The sequence below is a fragment of the Mytilus californianus genome, unplaced genomic scaffold (assembly GCF_021869535.1).
Source record: "Mytilus californianus isolate M0D057914Y unplaced genomic scaffold, xbMytCali1.0.p SCAF_3, whole genome shotgun sequence".
NCBI lineage: Eukaryota > Metazoa > Mollusca > Bivalvia > Mytilida > Mytilidae > Mytilus > Mytilus californianus.
In genome coordinates, this window is record NW_026262679.1 from 71,481,814 (window position 1) to 71,504,260 (window position 22,447).

The 22,447-nt window shown below is 32.0% G+C and overlaps 1 protein-coding gene across 1 annotated transcript in view; it reads left to right on the forward strand.

Moving 5' to 3' along the window:
- Positions 1-420: 420 nt before the first annotated feature.
- The window catches only part of LOC127734998 (major facilitator superfamily domain-containing protein 10-like), a 44,889-nt gene continuing 22,862 nt past the window's right edge, over positions 421-22,447 (forward strand). Inside the window, exons 1-5 of the mRNA XM_052245060.1 lie at positions 421-585; positions 9,421-9,686; positions 14,358-14,454; positions 16,018-16,121; positions 19,880-20,038. Coding sequence (XP_052101020.1) covers positions 9,504-9,686; positions 14,358-14,454; positions 16,018-16,121; positions 19,880-20,038 — 543 coding nt within the window. The 5' untranslated portion in view covers positions 421-585; positions 9,421-9,503. The remainder of the gene's footprint in view (positions 586-9,420; positions 9,687-14,357; positions 14,455-16,017; positions 16,122-19,879; positions 20,039-22,447) is intronic.

Sequence of the window (22,447 nt, forward strand, 5' to 3'; positions counted from 1 at the left end):
TCATATATTTCTTTGTATCTTTGCTGAAATTCATTTTTATAGAATTTTTTACTGAAATTCTTACAGTCTCCGTTTTTGTTTTTAGTTACATCTTTGGGTTTACTAATATTATTATCGGACCTAATATGATTTACATATGAGTACCATGAGTATATACCTTGATCATGAAGTGATTTAGAAAGAGAGTAACACTCTTTAAGTAAATCAGATGAGTTTTCACTCAAAAGTCGGTCTTCATATAAAAGTGACTGTGTGGCAATGAAACAAAAAAGGGGAAATCTTCCTAATTCAGATCTAGAGTCAATGGTAGCTACGCCACTGTAAAGGAGGTTAATACGAGATATTTTTATCGAGACGACGGTTCTCGTTTCTGCAATCTGCAAAGAATCCCCCTTCCCATTATAACAAATGAAAGTCCCCTACATTTAAAGTGAAATGCTGTGTAAATAGACAGACTGTACGCGGAGCCGGAATACTTTAAATATATGAATAAGCTTGTTTATTGTTATGTTATGGATCAGGATGTTACACGTGTATTGACAGAAAGTCAACATCTGGGACAAGGATATTTCAAAAAAAAGAACGGTATGTCTATATATTCACTGTAATCATTGTACGACAATTCAAATTCAAGTATTCACGACTGGCTGTAAAAAAGATCTATTTATATTTGTATGAGGCAATTCCCACTGACCCAAAATATTTTGCTGATACACATTTTTTGATGAGGCTATATTGTCTATATTTGCCTCATTATGTTTTGTACATGTAAAGGAGTTACTACTGCAGTGAAAGTTTAATTCCTTTAAATTTTAATTATTTTTTTATTTTATTCTGTTATTAATTCCTGTTTAATAGGGAAAGCAGCAGGCTCTGTTTTTTAGCTCATTTTTGTATCATCAATTACAAACAGCCAAAAATTCCCACCAGAATATAACATTTACCCACATCTAAAAGTACAGAATGGAAAATAAAACAGGAGGGGTTGTGGGGTGGACACCTTAATCATATATGAGGGTGGTAATTGTGATACCAACATGATGAATAATGGTAAAAAATCATTAAATGTAGCCAAATAACTTTAATAGTACTTTTTTTATCAGCATTTGATGTTAACAGTAAATTTTGGTGCATGACGATAAAACTGTACATGGTCTCATGTGGTTGGTTAAGATATTAGTGTTGTTTAATGATCCGAGGACTATATACAATGTGGTAAAAATTTAAAGGTACATCAAGGTAAAATGTAAGTGTATTTATTGTAGATTTATAATAAATTATACAGAAACATTTAAAGTCTATGCATAATATATAAAATGAGGAGATATGGTACGATCCAGAACATTATTAAAGGACATGACCAGGCAAGGATGTTAACAGCTACAGGTCACATAGATTCCAGATCTGTTGTGTTTGCTACAGGTCTGAACACCTTCGTCTTCTTCATCCTCCGTCTTTGTCGTCCGTTAACTTTTACAATTCTTCTCCTCTGCAACTACTGGGCCAAATTTAACCAAACTTGGACAATCATTATTAGAGTATCAAATTTAAAAAAGGGGACCGATGACTCTGCCTGTCAACCAAGATGGCTGACATGGCTAAAAATAGAACATAGGGGTAAAATGTAAGTTTTGCCTATTATTTCAAAAACCGCTATGAATAGAGAAAATGAGATTGGGACAAAAACATTCAGAATGTTGAGATACCTATTGTCTATTTACGTTAAAACTGTCAGACAACTTTTTTTAGGAGTTATTGCCCTTAAATTTGTCATTTAAGGGCAATAACTCATAATAGATTTTACCATTTTTGAAAATTTTTGCCTAAAATTATGATAGAAAGGTAGAAACTATAAAGGGCAAAAACGATCAGTAAGACAAGATCTACAAATAAGTCAACATGACCAAAATAGTCAGACAACTCCTAATTAGAGTTATTGCCCTTAAATGACGATTTTTACCAATTTTTTGCGTTGTATTGTCTAATATCTTAAAAACTAAAATAGATAGATAGAATCTTTAAAGGCAAAAATGATCAGCATGGCAAGATTTACTAATAAGTCAGCACGACCAAAATCGTCAGAGGACTCCTTATTAGAGTAGTTGCCCTTTAATGCCGATTTTTACCAATTTTTTTCATATGTGCTCAATATCTCAAAAACAATAATAGATAGATAGAATCATTAAAAAGCAAAAGTTATCAGCAAGACAAGATCTACAAATAAGTCAACATAACCAAAATCGTTAGTCCACCCTTATTGAAGTTATTGCCCTTCAATGACGATTTTCCTCATTTTTTACCTATTATCTTGAAAACTGAAATAGAAATGACTCTAGAATATATTCAAGAAAGCAGTACAAACCAACATATACCTGTACATGTACCTATCCAAAATAAGCAAGGCCTAGGACAAAAATCCATGGATATACCAGGAAATAAAAAAAAAATTGTGGAGTATATAGACTAGGCATACAAAAAATGATAATAAAAAAAAACAAGCCATGCTACTGATATCAAAAGAGTGAATCAACTCAGTGCCAGATCAAGGGGTTTTGGGGGTGGGGGGTGGGGATTGGAACCCCCCCTTTTTTTGATAATCAATGTTTTTAAATGGGGACATATGGTTGGAACCTCCCTTTTAAAAATGGCTAGATCCACCCCTGCAACTGAAGCAAACTATTTAAATGAAATCAAGCCAAGCTTATTGAAAATATATAGAGAACATAATTATCCAGAAGATAATGAAGACTTCACTAACACATGACTAACAAACAGATTTTGGACATCAGTAATTGATAAAGATGGAAATTTGATAATGATCCAATAAATAAAGCAAATACACAAAACAATCAATTCAAATAGGTTTGCTGTATCTATGATCATTAAAACAAAACTTGACAGAAAAAAAACTCATGACAGATCTACCAGAAAAATATCTTAACATCACTAATGATTGAGTGGAAAACAACTGTGTCATCTTAACCAACACAAGTTAAGACTGCTGGATCAGACAACTTCAAAATATGATACTGAAAGAACTAGCTAGTGAAATTGCTCAGATCCTAACCATTTTGTTTACAATTTTTCAAAGGAGAAAGGAAAGATATTCAATCACTTGCAAACTACAAATGTCATACAAAATGTACATGCATTTGTCGTAAAATAATAAAACATATAATCAATCACCAGTAACAGCATGAAGCATGCAGAGGCGAGTAACATCCAATATCCTCTTCCATATAGCTTTAGGAGTAAAAGATCATGTGAAAAACAGCTCCTTGAATGAATTGACGATATCACAAAAAATCTGGAAAATGAAAAACAATCAGATCTACTAATTCTAGACATCTCTTAAGCTTTTGACAAGGTGTCCAACATCCTGCTCCACATAAACTACACCATTATGGCAATCAGAAGTAAGACAAACAAATGGATAGATAACTTCTCATAAATAGAACATAAGTAATAGTGGTCTACGGCAAAACCAATCTAAATGGAATTGGATCTCTATCTTGCACTAGTTTACTGATATATTGCCCATCAGAGCTCACAAGCACAACATATCAGTAAACTAGTGCAAGTGAGAGATCTGATTTTAATTAGATTTAGGAGAAGTATAAGACAAATTGAAAGCAGAATCTCGAGTACCACAAGGATCAGTTTAAGGACCAAGTCAATTTCTTTTTTTTTATATAAACTACTTACCACAAAGCCTCTTCTCAACAGTGAGACTGTTACAGTAGTCTATTTGACCATTTCCTCTGATAAGTTTAACAACTGCCATAAACTCTATGATGACCTGCACAAACTGGAAAAATTGAAAAACATATATGATTGCACAATATTCTACATCTGAATTCCAAAAATCAGAAGCCTGTAATTCAGTGGTTGTCCTTGGTTCTGGTCTGCCATATTTGATTTTCATTTAGTAATTTCAGCATAAATCAGGCAGCATGTTTTCTCATTGAATTGTTTCTCATCTTGTCTTGCCCAGGCTTATAATAGAGAAAAAGTTAACAAACATAAGTGATCAACAAGATCTTCAAATGTACAAATAAGTCAAATCATCCAAATTGTCAATTTACGCCTTATACATGTAGGAATTATTGCCTTTAAAGATGACTTTTACCATTTTTTTGCTCATGTGTCTATTATCTTTAGAACTATAATAGATAGAGAGGAATTTTTAAGTAGCAAATATGATCAGCAACTACAACTATATTATGAAAGCAGCAAGATAAGATCTACTAAGCCAACACAGCTGAAATATCCAGTCGACTCCATTTAGGAGTTCAATAATTGTTCTTGCATGACCAATTTTTTTCAAGTTTACATATACATTTAACTTGAAAACTATAATAGATATAAAGATAAACTTTTCAAAAATGATCAGCAGCTCCCAACTGAATTATTAAAGTTGCAAGATAAGATCTCTTAATACAACACAGCTAATATAGCCAGTTGACTCCATTTAGGAGTTATTGATCTTAAACAACCAATTATTTTTCAATTTTCAAATACTTGTAACCTTGAAAACTATAATGGATATAGAGAATCTTTAAACAGCAAAAATGATTTGAAATCTTAAATCCATCAATAATTCAACATGACCAAATTGTCAGCTCCTAATTATAATGAAAATTTATATACCCCCAGAACCAGTGAAAGATATATGTTATTAACACTAATGTATTACTTTAAATGGGGATTTTTACCCATTTTTTTATTTTGAGCATTATTATATTCATTGTATATAGTATATATATACCTAAAGAGAAATTTCAAACAGCTAAAATAATCACCAAGACCAGATGACATCATAAACAGCCTGAGAAACTCTAAGGACCTTGTGCATAAGTCCGTTTCTCAGATAATTATAATACTGTAAATTCAGAAATTATTGCGTGCATTTATTATTGCGATTTTTGAAGAATGGACATAAATGCGAGATTAATTATTGCGATTTCAGGAAAAGATGCATACAGATATATGCATCAGATATCAGAATGCGAGTTCTTATTATTGCGATACTCACACAGTCGCATTATTCACATTCATAAAAACCTTGCAATAATTTCTGAATTTACAGTAATCAATAGGCCAATATAACAATAAGGAGATGTGTTACGATTGCCAATGAGACAACTATCAACCACAGTTCAAATGATGAAAATACAGCAATTATAGGTCACAGTACAGCCTTCAACAAATGAGAAAAATCCATACTGTATTGTCAGCTATAAAAAAAATGTACTATATTTGATGTATGCATGTATGGTATGATTGTAAGATGTACATGTCTGTCTGGCAGGTATCATATAACCCTGATCTCTTTTTGTTTGTTCATTGGTAATGTTAAGTTTTCATGGTTGGGTCTGTTTCTATAAGCAATAGTATACATATAGGTTAACTATTTTTGGTGAATGGAATTATTGTAAGGCGAAAATGTTGGTCTGGAAGGGTTCATTTGACTTCAACCTGATTAACATGGATCATTTTTAACAACAAGTTTTTTTGATATTTTTAACCTATATCTAAAAGACTTTCAACATGAAAAAAATCATGATTAGTAATGTAGGTAAGACATTGACAGCTTGTGCACTCTTGTTCAATAATAAGATCTATGCCAATGGCATTTATTGTTCTTAAAATCTTTATTGCAATACATGAAAAATTACCTACTTAGTACATGGAAAAACTATGTACATGTAAGCTGAAACTTAGACATGTAAGAAGGGCAAATTGATTGAACAAGGAGTTGTAAATAAGGGAGCTACCATTTGATTTTTATGGGGGGGGGGGGGGGGGGGGGGCAGGGCTAGGATGAAATTTGAAAAAAATATGCAGGACAGGAGTTTTGAGTAAAAAAAAAAGGCAGGATGAGACACTTTGCAAAAAAAAAAGGCAGGACCGAATAGAGTGAAAAATAAAAAGGCAGGACAGAGATTACAACTAAAAAAAAATGCAGGACAAAATTTTTCATCCTAGCCCCCCCCCCCCCCCCCCATAAAAATCAAATGGCAGCTCCCTAAGTGCTATTTAAAAAAGAAAGAAGAATAGCATGCCTGACAAAAGAAAAGAAACAGGCCAAATACATTTTAATAGTGAAATAATGAAGAAAAAATAGTTGTCTATATATTAAAGCTTAAGGGAACGTCCATTTAACTTCAAGGGGGGGGTTATGGTTTTTTCCTAAAAAAATGTTCTGATCCCTAATTTGATGAAAAAAAATATTCTGTTCATGCAAAGGACAAAAAAAAGATATTCTGAATCCAGATTTCCCCTATATCTCATAGTGTTAAATTTTGAAAAAAATAATTTGATTGATAGCGTTGAAAACTAAATAAAATTGTTTGTGCAAAGCGCGAAAACATTTTTCTGACTCAGACAAAAAACCATAACCCCCCTTGAAATATGGTTGCTCCCTAACTGGTTGAAAAATTACAATGTCATTTTTAATATAAAAGTTTCATTTGAAAAAAAAATATATTTCATGTGATTACAATTATAGATTTATAGATATCACAGTTTAAATGTTTCAATTTCATTTTCCAGGTTTTTATTTTATAAAAGATTTCAGGAATATCATGATTATATATACATAGACATGATAGAATGATTCTGTTTTACTGACATATTGACAGCATATGTTTTCTTTGAACTGTCATTATACACATGTACCTCACATCTGAAAAAAAAACCATCCATCATTATTAGTATTTTACCTGTAGTTACTGTAGTAACCTTTAAATTTAACCCTTATGGGTTAACTGATTTTTATCTTTTATAACATCTTGTTCATGTAAGTTCTAGTGCAATTTGAAATGAAAAGAAATGAACATTGTTCAATATTAAGTAAAAGGTGGTATGTAAGACCTACAATGTATTGTTTACTATATAAAAGTTCTTTTTTGGGGAGGGGAGTTTATTTGGGGTTTTCCTTTTCAATATTTGGTGTCCTATTTCATCAAATACATTTTCAGATGCTTCAATATCCCCTTTTTTCTCTATTTTGTTTTCTTATGTAAAGTTTTGAACAAAGAGTCAAAAAAATTTAGTTCAAGCTTATAAACTCCTAGGCCTATCTATCAGGCCTAACAGATAGAGGATTATTGCATGCAGTGCTAGCAATGATTTCCTTAAAACAAGTATATAAATAAAGATATCGGTCAAAGCAAGTATATAAATGGACTTAGAATTGGATGGAGAGTTGTCTCAATGGCACTCATACCACATCTTATATCTAATTATTTAAGTAAACCTTCTAGGGTGCACTCGACTTATGTGACTCAGCACAAGGTTTTTTGGATTGTAAAGGTTGTTTAGGACTTTTTGTAGACAATAAATGCTAGCACAACATAGACAAACAAGTGAGTAAATTATGTATGAAAATCTCGTTGATAAAGTCTGTGGGTTTTTTTGCAAAAATCTTGGCTTTATTTGCCACCAAATCCCCTGTTTCCTTTAAATGCAATAAAATATTCAACAGTATTGCTTTGAACAATGTATGCTTTTGGTGTATGTACAAAATGGCACATCACTTTTATTCTGTATTTTTACGGTATTTATAAATATCAGTGGTGTAGCTAAGCCATTTTTAAGTGTACGCCCGAACCTCGGCGAGGGGTTTGAGGGTCCCCAGCGGGTACAGGGCAAGGGAATTCCCAGCAGGGTCCGACGGAAGCTAACGATTTATTAAGAGAGAGATACTATTTCTGTCATTAAAACTCATCAATAGCAACATACTAGTACTTTAAAGTCTTATTTCTTGATTTTTTCATGTATAATTTATTCAGTGTGTTGATTTGGAATCTAATGGCCAATAGTTGTTACTATGAAATATGTTTAAAAGGAGATGTGGGGTAAAACAATCAATCGACCAAAGGCAAAGATCCAAACCTTTCGAAATATAAAAAAAGCAAGTCTACATTTTCAATGGTGTCGTTCTTTTGATTATTATGACTTAATCTAGTTTTCTCCCATTTTATGCGCAAATTTCGTTAATGGACAAGTACATACAATAATAAATCTTCATAGATGGTCATGTGTGATATAAACATACTCAAAGGGTTCCGTGGAATCCTGTGCTTCGCCTGGGATTGCTGCTGTCGGTTAAACTATAAAAAGTGAATCCAATTATCAGTCAAATACATGATTTAAAAGAAATCAAACTTTTCTTTAAATGTTTTTCTTGATCTTCGAAGATAAGCTTCTGTCCAAGTTTCATAACAATCTATGAAAGTTTACAAATGTAGCAGGTGAAAAATATCTAATTCAAGACCGTCTGCTAATTGCCCCGAAAAATGGTAAACTTTCATAGATTGTTATGAAACTTGGACAGAAGCTTATCTTCGAAGATCAAGAAAAACATTTAAAGAAAAGTTTGATTTCTTTTAAATCATGTATTTGACTGATAAAATAATAAAATAATAAAATACTGAAAAATTTTTTTTAGACAGAAATTTGCTGACTGTTGTAAAAGTTTTGAAATCATTTAAAAATAAAGGAATATATCTCCCCCATGCAAAGCTCTGATTCTTTGTCCGGAATTAGCTATACTTTATGTACGTTTTATTTTGATCAGCTCTTCCAATGTTTTTATTAGGTTTTGGATTTTCAAATATTTCGGCCTCGAGCATCACCGATGAGACATTAATTGTCGAAATGCACATCTGGTGCAAAAAAAAATCGTACAGTTGGTGTTAACATTTTTACATAAAATTCGATGAAGTTTTGAAAAGTAATTGATGCGTAACAAACAGTATCTACTTGTTAACTAATAAAAACAATGTTATTTTCAGTAAAATGTGGAAAAATTAAAAGTAAATTTTCATAATTATGCTCTGGATACTCTTTTGATCATAAAAAAGTTTCTGCCTATATTCTGTAAAATTTCATAAAGGTTTTACAAATTCATTGATGTTTTAAAAAAAATTTAACCACAGGCTGAACATAAATATTGACGACGCCAACGCCGATTACGGAATGTCTCGCAGGCTCAACAAAACTGCATATCGTATCTCAGCAGATAATGAATTGCTTTAAACTATAGGAAAGGGAGGATCATTCACAGTAGATTCAGATTTTGACAGAAAACGAACAAATAAATAGTATGATACCATTTGAACAAAAAGTAAATTTCTTCCTACTGTTATCTTCAATTACAAGTCAGTGGAGAAAGAACTACAAGGCTCATGTGCTTTTAGCCAGATCTTTTAATTTATTTAGATTAAAATATTTTTTCTCCAAAATTCATATGTACGCCCGGGCGTTTTGACGTAAACGTAGCTACGCGCCTGAAAATTGTTGGACTTTGAAAATTTCGTAATACAAAGGCCTACATGAGAAGGGGTCATCAACCTTAAAGAATAATGTATCAGTTAGTTCTTAAACATTCATTATTGCTATTTTCTTTTGCAGAGATTTGAAAAAAGGTATCATTCAGTCATCAATAGTCATAGAATTTTGAGAACTAAATATTAGTTCTTGAATTCCTTTCAAATATGAAGAAAGAGAAGCAAGAAAATGATGTTTCAGAAGAGAAAGCTCAAAGTAAACTTGCCAAAGGACAGGAAAACAAAAGACTATTTGTACTGTTCTTTTCACTTGTCCTAGACCTTTTATCTTTCACCTTAATTTTGCCATTGTTACCCTCATTGTTGGACTATTACGGTGAACATGACAAGGTAAGATTCATCTAAAATTTCAAAATAAATTTCAAAATATTTTATATCAAAGGAAAATGAATATTGATTTGTATTTCCTTATAGGTCAATTGATCCCCAGTTTCAAATTAGGACATATTATTTCTTTAATTAATAAAAGTACTGACATACTGTTTAACTCGGATGAACCCAAAATCTAATGGCTGGCAAATAAATTATTCAGATTTCCATCTCCTTGTAGACTACTAGAAAACACTTGCAGTAGCTTTCTCGACTGTCAAACATTTCAGCCACACGTAAGACGATAACATAATAGTATTTAACATTTAATCAATTCAATGGCAAGGTTCTGTTGGCACTGATGGTCGAAACAGACAACTGGAAAAAATGTGCTTTGAACTGTCTTAAGACTGGATAATACATTCAATGAATGTTCCTATTTTGATCAGCCGTGATTATGTATAAAACTGGCACCCTTCCCCAATACGAAACTAGAGATGTTTAAGTAGATATAAGAAGATGTGGTATGAGTGCCAATGAGACAACTCTCCATCCAAGTCAAAATTTATAAAAGTAAACCATTATAGGTCAAAGTACGGTCTTCAACATGGAGCCTTGGCTCACACCGAACAGCAAGCTATAAAGGGCCCCAAAAATTACTAGTGTAAAACCATTCAAACGGGAAAACCAACGGTCTAATCTATATAAAAAATGAGAAACGAGAAACACTTATGAACCACATCAACAAACGACAACTACTGAACATCAGATTCCTGACTTAGGACAAGTGCAAACAGCCATGAAATTTTCAGCCGAAACCTAACAACCCATTGTAAGGTTGCTGCCACTAAATTGGTAATTTTAAGGAAATTTTTTAGTTTTTGGTGATTATCTTGAATATTATTGAAGATAAAGATAAATTGCATCATATCTAATTTTAGAGTATTTAGTCATTCCTGGTTGTTTATTATGATTATTGATTATATGAATTTGAGTTATTATATGAATTTTGAGTTATTTCCCTTTAAACAGAAATGAGTATTTCATAAAAATTTAATTCTTGGGGTTCTTTGATATGCTAATTCTTACAATATACTTAGATTTTGAATATTGAACCATAATAGGTAAATGTCTAATTTCAAATTTTTCAGTTCTTTGACTTCATTCATTTTTTTTATTTATTTACAAAATGCCATGTCATTAATTTCCACTGAATAGAGCAAGTTTTAATGTTCCATCTGTTTTGTCTATTCTATTTTGATAATTAAATTTAGGAAAAATTCATATATAACTATGAAAAGAGGTAGACGATTCTGTTGTGAGTTGGAACATTCAAAATTCATGAGACGAAGAGAAACTGACAACGCCATGTCAAAAAACAAGAAACAGAAAAGTCCACAAAACACTACATAAAAGACTTAAGACTTAGCAACGCAAACCCCATAAAAAACTGGGGGTGATCTCATGTGCTCCAGAAGAGTGAGCAGATCCTTCTCCACTATATCTATGCTTTCAAATCTTAGAATCATTGAGAATAAACTTTGCATTTTAATACTTAATTTAGATCTTGACATATATAGCATAGACTACTCTCTTTTTTTGAATACATTATGTCTATTGTGTGAGTGCATTCATTTGCACGTATGAATTCAAATTAAGAGATTGGTTTGACTTTAAAACCAAAGAGGTAGTGCCAATTGCAATATCCCCTGAATTTATTTCACAGAAGGGCCATTTCAAAAGGTATGGAATGTCCATTTTTAATTAATAAAAAAATTTTACAGCTCCATGTGTGCACTTTTTTGAGAATCTTACGATATTTTATGGCTCATTCTAAGCAGTTCACCAAGTTCTATATGCATGACAAAAGTCCAAAACCACAAGTTTGACAGAATTTTCCAAATTATGAGTAATTTTGTCCAAAATGTAAAAGAAAGATATTGAAATAACATAAAACAAAAATTATGTTGAAAATAAAGTTGTCTGTTGCATATTATTTCATTTTGAATAGCTCCCTTTGATGCTTTTACAAAAGATTTAAGATTCATAATTTTGTATCAAAATCACTTCAAATTAGCAAAATTTAATGCCAAATTCCATATAGAAAATTGTTTGAATAAGTATAGGATAATCATATAGACTCGTCAATATTCGATTGACATTTTAGATTTTGACTCTGTGAGTGAAACATTTAATACAATCATGCATGTATAAAGGGGAAATTTGTTTATGTCTTTCCTTAACTCATACGCCCCCAAGAGATTTCTGGAAAATCAGGCATTTTCGAAAATTTGCAATCATATGCAAATTATATGCAAATTAGCAGACTCTTGATGCTGTAACTGATGCTCATCTTTTAAACTATGTATTGAGATTTGGGGGTGGATGGCATGGGTGGGGGGTGGGGTGGGAGATGGAATATTTTCTCGTGGGTTTGAACCCACCCCCACTGAAAAATGTTAATTTTCCGTCTATTTTCCGATTTTAAAACGACCTTGAGAGGTGAACATTGACCAGACTGTTTTTCTTTGTCATTCAAGTATTACCCTATAGTTACAGCAGTCCATTCATGCTAACTGGGAGTATATTGGACTTAAGTGTCTTGCTGGGGAATTATTATTGTCAAGTCAGGTCTGCCTACATGTCCGTTTTTACAGATTTTTGATAAAACGGTGATCTAGATTTTACAGACTAGATTCCTATTGGCCATATTATACCTCGTTGTGTTCCTGTACCACCTATGCATGCATTTATGATAATAGTTTATACCTACAGTCACTACCAGTTACGAAGTGGCCATCAAAAGATGCCCACCCCCACCTGATTTTGGCTACTTTTCACGTTTTTCCGATTTTGAACTCTTAAACGGCTTTCAAAGTGCCATATTTTCATGAACAGACATCTGAGAAGAGTTTATGGACCATGAACTGCTTGATTGAAGTCCCTGCTATCATGACAGTTCAGCTGGGGCAGTTCAAAAAAGGTATGGAGGGTCATACGGGCCATCAAAGAATGGTTGTCGCCATCACGCCTACAGGCGGGATTGGGAGCTAAAGGGTTAAGTCTTAATTCAATTTTCCATTAGTAATGCTAAAACATAGTGTTGACAGGCTATGACTTAAATTTGCACCTCAATGGCAAAATGGATTGGTATCCTGAAACCACCACTGGTGACATTTATGATTAAATATGTATCATTTTGTGAAACGAAATATTTAATTAATCTTTACAAGCTTTTGACAAAAACGAAATAAGGAAAGAGCAGTACTATATTACTTAGCTTTTACTTTAAATTATTTTATTAATAGTTATCAAACTTCCTTCTATAAATTAATGTAATAAGCAAGCTGTGTATTGGACTTGGTGTATTGTGTATACCGTATACCTATAAATAGATAGTAATGATGTACAATCATGATCATGGTGTTGTGTAGATAAATAAATATCATAAGTACTCACAATAGTGATACCAGTCATTGCAAGTCATGATATAACTCCTGAAAACTGGATTTAAAATTAAAAACATAACCACACAAAAATATTTTTGATACAGTTATATTAAAAAAAACCTTTGTACAAAATAAATGCATTCAATGTCCTGTATTAATCCCATTGTTGATCAAACTAGTTTAATGTTACCATAAGAAGTGATACCTGATCAATGATGTAACATAACAAGTGATGTAAGTACTTAATTATTCAAAAGGTAGATAACTTCGTACAATTACATACTTCATATTGTTATCAACAAGAAACATGCATATAAGTCATAAAAACCATATTTCTGAAGTTGAAATTAAGTAAATTTACATGCATCACAATATTTATAGGTCAGTTTATGGGGAACCAAATGTGATAATTCAATGATATTTAATATGCACTTGTAAAACAGATTATTTGGCCTTGCCCCCTCAATAATGTTCTATTGACTTTGAAACATTTGCATAGTTTATATGTTGAAATTTGTGATTAGGTCAGTTTAAGGGGAACCACTTGTGATAAGTCAATGATATTTGATATGCAGTTGTATAAGCATTGGCACATCTCATTACCATGCAGACTGTTTGGCCCTGCCCCCTCAGTCATGGTCTATTGACTTTGAAACTTTTGCATAGTGTATATGTTAAAGTTTGTGATTAGGTCAGTTTAAGGGGAACCACTTATGATAAGTCAATGATATTTTCTTTGCAGTTGTATTAGCGTTGGCATATCTTATATCTCAGAAATTGTTTGACACAGTTCCTTCAGTCTTGGTTCATTGACTTAGAGTTATTAACATGTTAAAGTATTGCTATTTTAATTTCAACATTTGCATTTTACTATAAAATTATATACAGGAAAGACATAGCTCTGTGTCAAAAGTTAATGTGGATTTTTAACCTTGTCAGGGTCAAACCCAAGGTTTGAAAATTGGTATTTGCTGTCTTTTTGCTCAGTAAGAGCAAAGACTGCTAGGCTCAGAGATAGAATAATGTATCTGGGAAGTCCATATCTGTTTGCAGACTTATTGTTAACCTTAAAAATATGGTGCAGTATGTCAGTTTAATACAAATTAGGGTTCCTATTCAAAATTAAGAGATATACTCTGAGTACATGCAAATTTTATGGTTGTACACATATTTTAACATGAATGTTTTGCTTGTACATCAAGAGACTTTTGAAGACATTATTCTTACAAATTATTTTTTTCAGGGAGGACTTTATAAAATTATAAAGGATTCTGTAACAGGATTTAGAGACTTTGTTGGAGCACCAGATAATCCTAGATGGAATTCTGTACTCTTTGGAGGTATATTTTTATAATAAAAAACTGAAGTCACAAAAGTGAGTGAAAAAATTAGCATAAGACATTGTTTGATATTTTATGGGAAAAGATTGTATAAAGCAATCAAATCCCTTTAAGTATATGGACAAAGGAAAATAAGTTACTGTTATTTTAAGATATAACCAATATAATAATAACTTTATTTGCAAATTACACATATATTCGTCAAACAAAATCACAAAATATAACACAGTTCAGAATTAACACATTAGTCAAGACATAAAACATAAATTAGTCATGATAATATGACATGGACTTCATTTATCCCAACATTAAAGATTGCTTTATACAGTCACCAACTGCTGACAATAGTTAAAATTCAGGATTTAAAAGCTGTTGTTGCTTGAAAAGTGGTTAATAATTTGTATGACCTGGTTTTATTTTATTTATTTTATAACTGATCTCTTAAAGTACCAAAATATGCTTCTTTTCTCAATACAATGCAAAAATTAATTTTAAGTTTATACTAGTAATGCAAAATTAAAAGCAATCTTTGCCCCCTTCAGTTCACAATGCAAATTGTAGGTAATCTTTACCACCTTCTGTGCTCTCAAGCGCTTCAAATTCATAAATTAATTACCAAATTTTATTTACGGTTGTCATTTTGACAAAACATGACGAAAATTTGATAAAAATTAGCTACTTCAACATCAAATTGGCTGGCAAAAAATTGAAAATGTATGAAAAAAATTGTTGTTACCATTTTATATGGAAAGCCTGATCAGCTGTCATATATTAGAGATTTAAAAAACGTCATGTTACTTTTAGCTTAAACCTAACATTTTGTATATCTCTTGTATATGATAGCTAAGGCTTTCCATAAGTTTACCTGTACCATTTCAAGTAAACATTTTCATTTGCGCCAAAACCAAGTTTTCATTTGCAAAAATTATTAATTTTTCGTTTACACCAATTTAATTTGAACAGGTAAGATCTGATACATTTTAGATAATTAATGTTACTTGTCCACGCTGATGCACTGTTCAAATTGGCATATAACATTTATGCCAATTTTGAAACATTATTTTTTTCATTTGCACCAAAACAAAGTTTGCATTTGCACCAATTATTAATTTTTTGTTTGCACCAATATAATTTGAACAGGTAAGATCTGATAGTGATACATTTTAGGCAATTACCGTTACTTAGATTAACCTAACATAGCAGGTAAGTGGTGTTCAATGAGTACATGTTCATGTTATATGTACCTGTATATACATACATGTTAAGCTCATTGATTAAAAAACTTCTGTTATAAGATGGATCTTTTGCATGCAGAAACAAACTGGGGAAATAAGTCGATAATCTTAGATGGACAATCTTATATACAATCAAACATTCTCAAAAATGGAAATATAGATCAAACATTTGTCTAAATTGGTTAAAAGTAAAAGTGTTTTATTTTTTTAATCCTAAATTTTGCTGATATAATTTTCTTCTTTATACATCATTTTCTTCCATTTATGTAGATTTTTATATCATTTCAATACTATAATAGTAAACCAAATACTCATTTCTTTATTTCAGGTGTCATTGGAAGTCTTTTTTCCTTCCTTCAGTTTTTAGCATCACCTTTAGTCGGTGCAACATCAGATGTGTATGGAAGAAAGCCTGTTTTATTGCTATCTTTGGTTAGTGGTTTATATTTCTATGTTATATACATCATATATCACAATAGTCATGGCAAAACTATTCAGTAATGTTGTCTCACCTCAACAAAGTTTAGATCCAGTTTGTAAACAAAATTAATTATCTATGAATATTCTATATCTCCCCAAAAGAGGCGTGGTTTGAGAAACAGCTGTATTTACAAAGTGCAACCTGGAAACGTTAATTATATGAAAAATTGCATCGTTAGCACTCTCATTTGTACAATTCTTGCCAGATTTTTATGAAACTTATGTCATAAGCTTATATCAGCAATATCTTTAACGAGTTCGAAAATCAGTGCCAATCAATTAATTTATACGACCGCAAAAATTAAAAATTTTTTGGTCGTATATTGGTATGACGTTGGCGTCGTCATCGTCGTCGTCGTCGTCCGAAGACACATTGGTTTTCGCACTCTAACTTTAGTTTAAGTGAATGGATCTCCATGAAATTTTACCATAAGGTTTGATACCACGAAAGGAAGGTTGGGATTGATTTTGGGGGTTATGGTACCAACAGTTAAGGAATAAGGGGCCGAAAAGGGGCCAAAAATAAGCATTTTTGTAACTTCCAGACAATAACTTGTGTGTAAGTGTATGGATCTCTCTGACATTGTACCACAAGGTTCCATATCACAAAGGGAAGGCTGTAATTGATTTTGGGGGTAATTGCCTCAAAATTTTAGGAATTAGGGGCCAAAAAAGGGGCAAAAAACAAGCATTTTTCTAGTTTCATGACAATAACTTGTGTGTTAGTGTTTGGATATTTCTGAAATTGTACTACAAGGTTCCATATCACAAAGGGAAAGCTGGAATTGAGTTTGGGGGTAATTGCCCTAAACGTTTAGGAATTGGGGGCCAAAAAGGGGCCAAAAATAAGCATTTTTCTAGTTTCCAGACAATAACTTGTGTTCAAGTGTATGGATCTCTCTGAAATTGTACTGCAAGGTACCATACCACAAAGGGAAGGCTGGGATTGAGTTTGGGGGTGATGATTCATAAGGGGGTTCAAAAAATTGGGGGGGGGGGGGGGGTTTCTTTTTTTTTTCTTTTAAAATTTTCCATTTTAAGTTGGTTATTTCTGATTTATATTTAAAAGCAAATAATAATGATATGGTAGGAGATACACACCAAACAGGATGTGTAAATTATTATATAATAAGTATTGTGCAATAGCAAGAAATTTTCAATTGTACAGTATTGCACAATAGCAAGAAATCTTCAATTGCACAGTATTGCGCAATAGCAAGAAATCTTCAATTGCACAGTATTGCGCAATAGCAAGAAATATCCAATAGCACAATATTGCGCAATAGCAAGAAATTGTCAATTGTACAGTATTGCGCAATAGCGAGAAATATTCAATTGCACAGTATTTTGCAAAAGAAGATACTTCGTATAAATTGCTTATTTCTTGATCAATTTCAATGGGGTTTTATTCTTGAAATCTTGGGGTTCTTTAATATTCTGAATCTAACCGTGTATTAAGTTTTTGGATTTTGGGCCCCGTTTTTAAATTGGTCCACATTGAGGTCCAAAGGGTCCAAAATTTAACTTTGTTTGATTTCATCAAAAATTGAATTATTGGGGTTCTTTGATATGCCGAATCTAACCGTGTATTTAGATTCTTAATTTTTGGTTCTGTTTTCAAATTGGTCTACATAAAGGTCCAAAGGGTCCAAAATTAAACTTAGTTTGATTTTAACAAAAATTGAATTTTTAGGGTTCTTTGATATGCTGAATCTAAACATGTATTTAGATTTTTGATTATGGGCCCAGTTTTCAAGTTGGTCCAAATCGGGGTCCAAAATTAAACTTTGTTTGATTTCAACAAAAATTGAATACATGGGGTTCTTTGATATGCTGAATCTAACCATGTATTTAGATTTTTGATTTTTGGGCCCCGTTATCAACTTTGTCCACATTGAGGTCAAAAGGGTCTAAAATAAAACTTTGTTTGATTTCATCAAAAATTGAATTCTTGGGGTTCTTTGATATGCTGAATCTAACCATGTATTTAGATTTTGGATATTGGACCATAATAGGTGAATGTCCAATTTAAAATTTTTAAGTTCTTAGACCACATTCATTCTGTGTCAGAAACCTATGCTGTGTCAAATATTTAATCACAATCCAAATTCAGAGCTGTATCAAGCTTGAATGTTGTGTCCATACTTGCCCCAACTGTTCAGGGTTCGACCTCTGCGGTCGTATCAAGCTGCGCCCTGCGGAGCATTTTATTTAAAAGAGTTATGCCCCTTGGAAACATTAATTATATGGAAAATTGCATCGTTAGTACTCTCGTTTGTACAATTCTTGCCAGATTTTTATAAAACTTATTTTGTAGGTTTATATCAGCAATGTTTGGACAAGTTGGAAAATCTGTGCTGATCAATTATTTTATAAAGAGTTATGCCCCTTGGAAATATTAATTATATGGAAAATTGCCTTGTGAGTGCTCTCATGTGTACAATTCTTGACAGAATTTTATGAAATTTATATTATAGGTTTATATCATCAATGTCTTGGATGAGTTCAAACATCTTTGCCAATCAATTATTTTTAAAAGAGTTATGCCCTTTGGAGATATTAATTTTATGGAAACTTGCATCGTTAGCACTCTCATATATGTACAATTCTTGCCAGAATTTTTTTGAAATTTATATCATAGGTTTATATCAGCAATGTCTTCGACACTTTCGAAAATAAGTGCAGATCAAAAATTTTGAATGAGTTATGACCCTTGGAAATATTAATTATATTGGAAATCACATTGAATTTTCTCTGAAGCATTCATTTCTCTTAAGATATTTATCAACAGTTTTAAAGAACAAAAACAAAAGTTTATTTTTTAGTTATTGCCCTTGATCCTTGGATAGATAAAATATGTGCAACTCGGGGGACATTGGAACTCTGTTACTTTATTAACTTGGAAAATAGCAAAGCTTGAGCAGGAGCATTCGTGTCCTCATACACATATAAGTTCTGTTTTTAATTGATATATGTTTATTTTTAACTAGATCATATCTGATAAATTATCTTCTAAAATTTACCTCAGGCTTTTAAAATTAATTTAGCACAATGTAAAACCTTTACTGTTATCACTTGGTGTCACAATTGAAATAACTATATTTCAGAATTATTTGTTTATACCATTGACCTTCAAAATTCTGTTTAATTACAATTTTTGACTACGGACAAAGAGTTGTGGCAAAATTACAGATAAAAATAAAAAAAAATATATTTAAAGTCAAATGATAATGAAGTATATCTTAGAGATATGTTTTACTGTTAAACATCATTTTCATAAAGAAGAATACATTCACATGACACATTAAAAAACATCTCCAATTTTGTACAAATCCTTTGCTATTCATTTGAAATGAATATCAATTGTTTCCTCACATAAACAAATGATTAAACTTTAGGCACAATATTCCCTAAGAAAAAAAATTGATTGCCATCCTTTTAAGACATTTTATGTTGTGATTCAAATTATTTGTGTTCTCGTTTTTCATAGGAAAACAGTTAAACAAAGGTAAACCAAGTAAACTTCATCATGCTTAATATATGGTTTTTTTTCTATAAATACTTATCTTGTTTTAAAAATGTAGAAATATATGTATGAAGCCAGAAGAACCTGGGTAATATTTGAAGTGATAAAACATGTCAAAGCTGCAAATAAAAATTCTAATTTTGTTGATAGAACTGGATTATTGATTTTTAATTTATTTTTGCAGGCAGGTGTTGCAGGATCTTATGCATTGTGGGCTGTATCACACAACTTTACATTGTTTGTTATAGCTAGAATTATAGGAGGATTAAGTAAAGGGAACGTCAGTCTATCCACTGCTATTGTTGCTGATATTTTACCCCAAGAAAAACGTGGCAAAGGAATGGTAAATTTATATAAATGTGTACTTATTTACCTTTAATACCGTGGTCCTACTTTCCGTCGATGGCTCATAGCAATGGCTAGTGCATCATAAGAGAGAAACAAACCCAGTGTTATTCAATAAGATTTAGTTTCTCGATCCAACTCCTTGCTTATATTCTGAAACTGTTGTAATATGGTGTAAAACATCAGTATACTAACAAAATGTTATTTATTTAACTTTCATTTAACATATCTTTAAATGAAAATAACAGTACAGAAACTATATTTAAACAAAAGAAAACTGTAGCTTGTGATTACCATTTATATAGCAGTTCAAGCTAAATGATCTGTTCTTATTGTCCGATTAAGTCAGGGATTATAATGTTTTGTGAATTAAAACATGTATTTTCATCTTTTAGAAGATAAGTTTTTTACTCAGGTAAATTATTCAATGAGTGATGGATTTCTCTTAGAAGAAATTTAAAGGTCCCAGTGAATAAACTATACAGAGAACAATAGCTATTGTATTTTTTCAATGGGACTATAGAACTGACAAAAGTTTCATTTGGTTCGCAATAAAAACAAGTTAAGTGAGATGCTTTTTACAGGTTTTTGTTTGACGCCAGTGTTGTATGTGAGAAAATTTAAGAATTAGAATTACTTTATTTTTTCACCATTAACATTATGAATTATATTTTAATCTCCTGTCATGTCATATATGAAAACAAATCACCCCAAGCAGTCGTGTGGTATTTGAAAGTTAAATAGAAGAAATAATTGTTTTAAAATTCACACAGAAAGTAATCTATGTACAATTGTTTGAACTCCAATTGATGATTGACATTTTTTTGAGAATGGGGTCTTGTTTTTGTCTCGCCTGCAACCAAAGTCACAGTTTACGTCGCAGTATTGTGAGACGTAGTGATTACTATCCAGCAGCAGTGGCGGTGGTGATGTTAACTATTTGTATAAAGATTTATATTTCAGAAGATAGAAGACCTGGATGCTTCATATCTTGTATACTGAAACATAATGTTCAGAATTTTAAGTCTGTCATATCTCCATAGTTCTTGAAAATTTTTGTTTTGTTTTTTTTTGTCATGTGAATTTTTCACTTATTATTAGTAATAGGATAACTATATTTGGTATAGGGATCCCTTGCAACATCTACATGTCCGTCAGACAGGGTTCATCTGACCTCGACCACATTTGTGGATCAGTGAATAAGGTTAAAGTTACATGATTAGTTCCGTTTCTCAGATACTATAAGCAGTAGGTCAATTTATATGTGGTGTATGGAATGATAGTAAGGGGTACATGTCAGTCTGGCAGGTTTCATCTGACCTTGTCCTCATTTCAATGGTTCATTGGTCAATGTTAATTTTTTGTCTCGCCTACGACGAAAGTCGCAGTATGCGACACATAGGTATTACTATCTGGTGGCGGTGGTGGCGGCCTAAACTATTTGTATAAAGCTTTACATTTCAGAAGGTAGAAGACCTGGATGCTTCATACCTTGTATGCAGATACCTCATGTTACAAAGTTTCTGTCTGTCATATGCCCATTGTCCTTGACCTCATTTTCATGGTTCAGTGACTGCTTGAAAAAATTCACTTATGAGTAATAGGATAACTACATTTGGTATATTGCAACGTCTTCATGTCCGTCAGACAGGGTTAACCTGACCTCGACCTCAGTTCATGGATCAGTGATCAAGGTTAAAGTTACGTGATTAGGTCCGTTTTTCAGATACTACAAGCAACAGGTCAACTATATGTGGTGTATGGAATGATTGTAAGGGGTACATGTCAGACTGGCAGGTTTAATCTGACCTTGACCTCATTTTCATGGTTGATTGGTAATTGTTAATTTTTTGTGTTTTGGTCTGTTTTTCAAGGGCTGTAAGTAATAGGTCAGTTATATTTGGTGTATGGAATGATTGTAAGGTGTGCATGTCTGTCTAGCCGGTGTCATCTGACCTTGACCTTATTTTGATGGTTCATTGGTCAATGTTAAGCATTTGTGTTTTGGTCTGTTTTTCAAGTACTATAAGCAGCAGGTCAACTATATTTGGTTTATGGAATGATTGAAAGGTGTACATGTCTGTCTAGCCGGTGTCATCTGACCTTGACCTCATTTTCATGAATCAATGGTCAATGTTAAGTTTTTGTGTTTTGGTCTGTTTTTCAAATACTAATAGAATAGGTCAACCATAATTGGTGTATGAGATGATTGTAAGGTGTACATGTCTGTCTAATCAGTATCATATGACCTTGACCTCATTTTCTTGGTTCATTGGTTAACATTAAGTTTTTGTGTTTTGGTCAGTTTTTCAATTACAATAAGCAATATGTCAACTATATTTGGTGTATGGAATAATTGTAAGGTGTACATGTATGTGTGACAGTTTTCATCTGACCTTGACCTTAT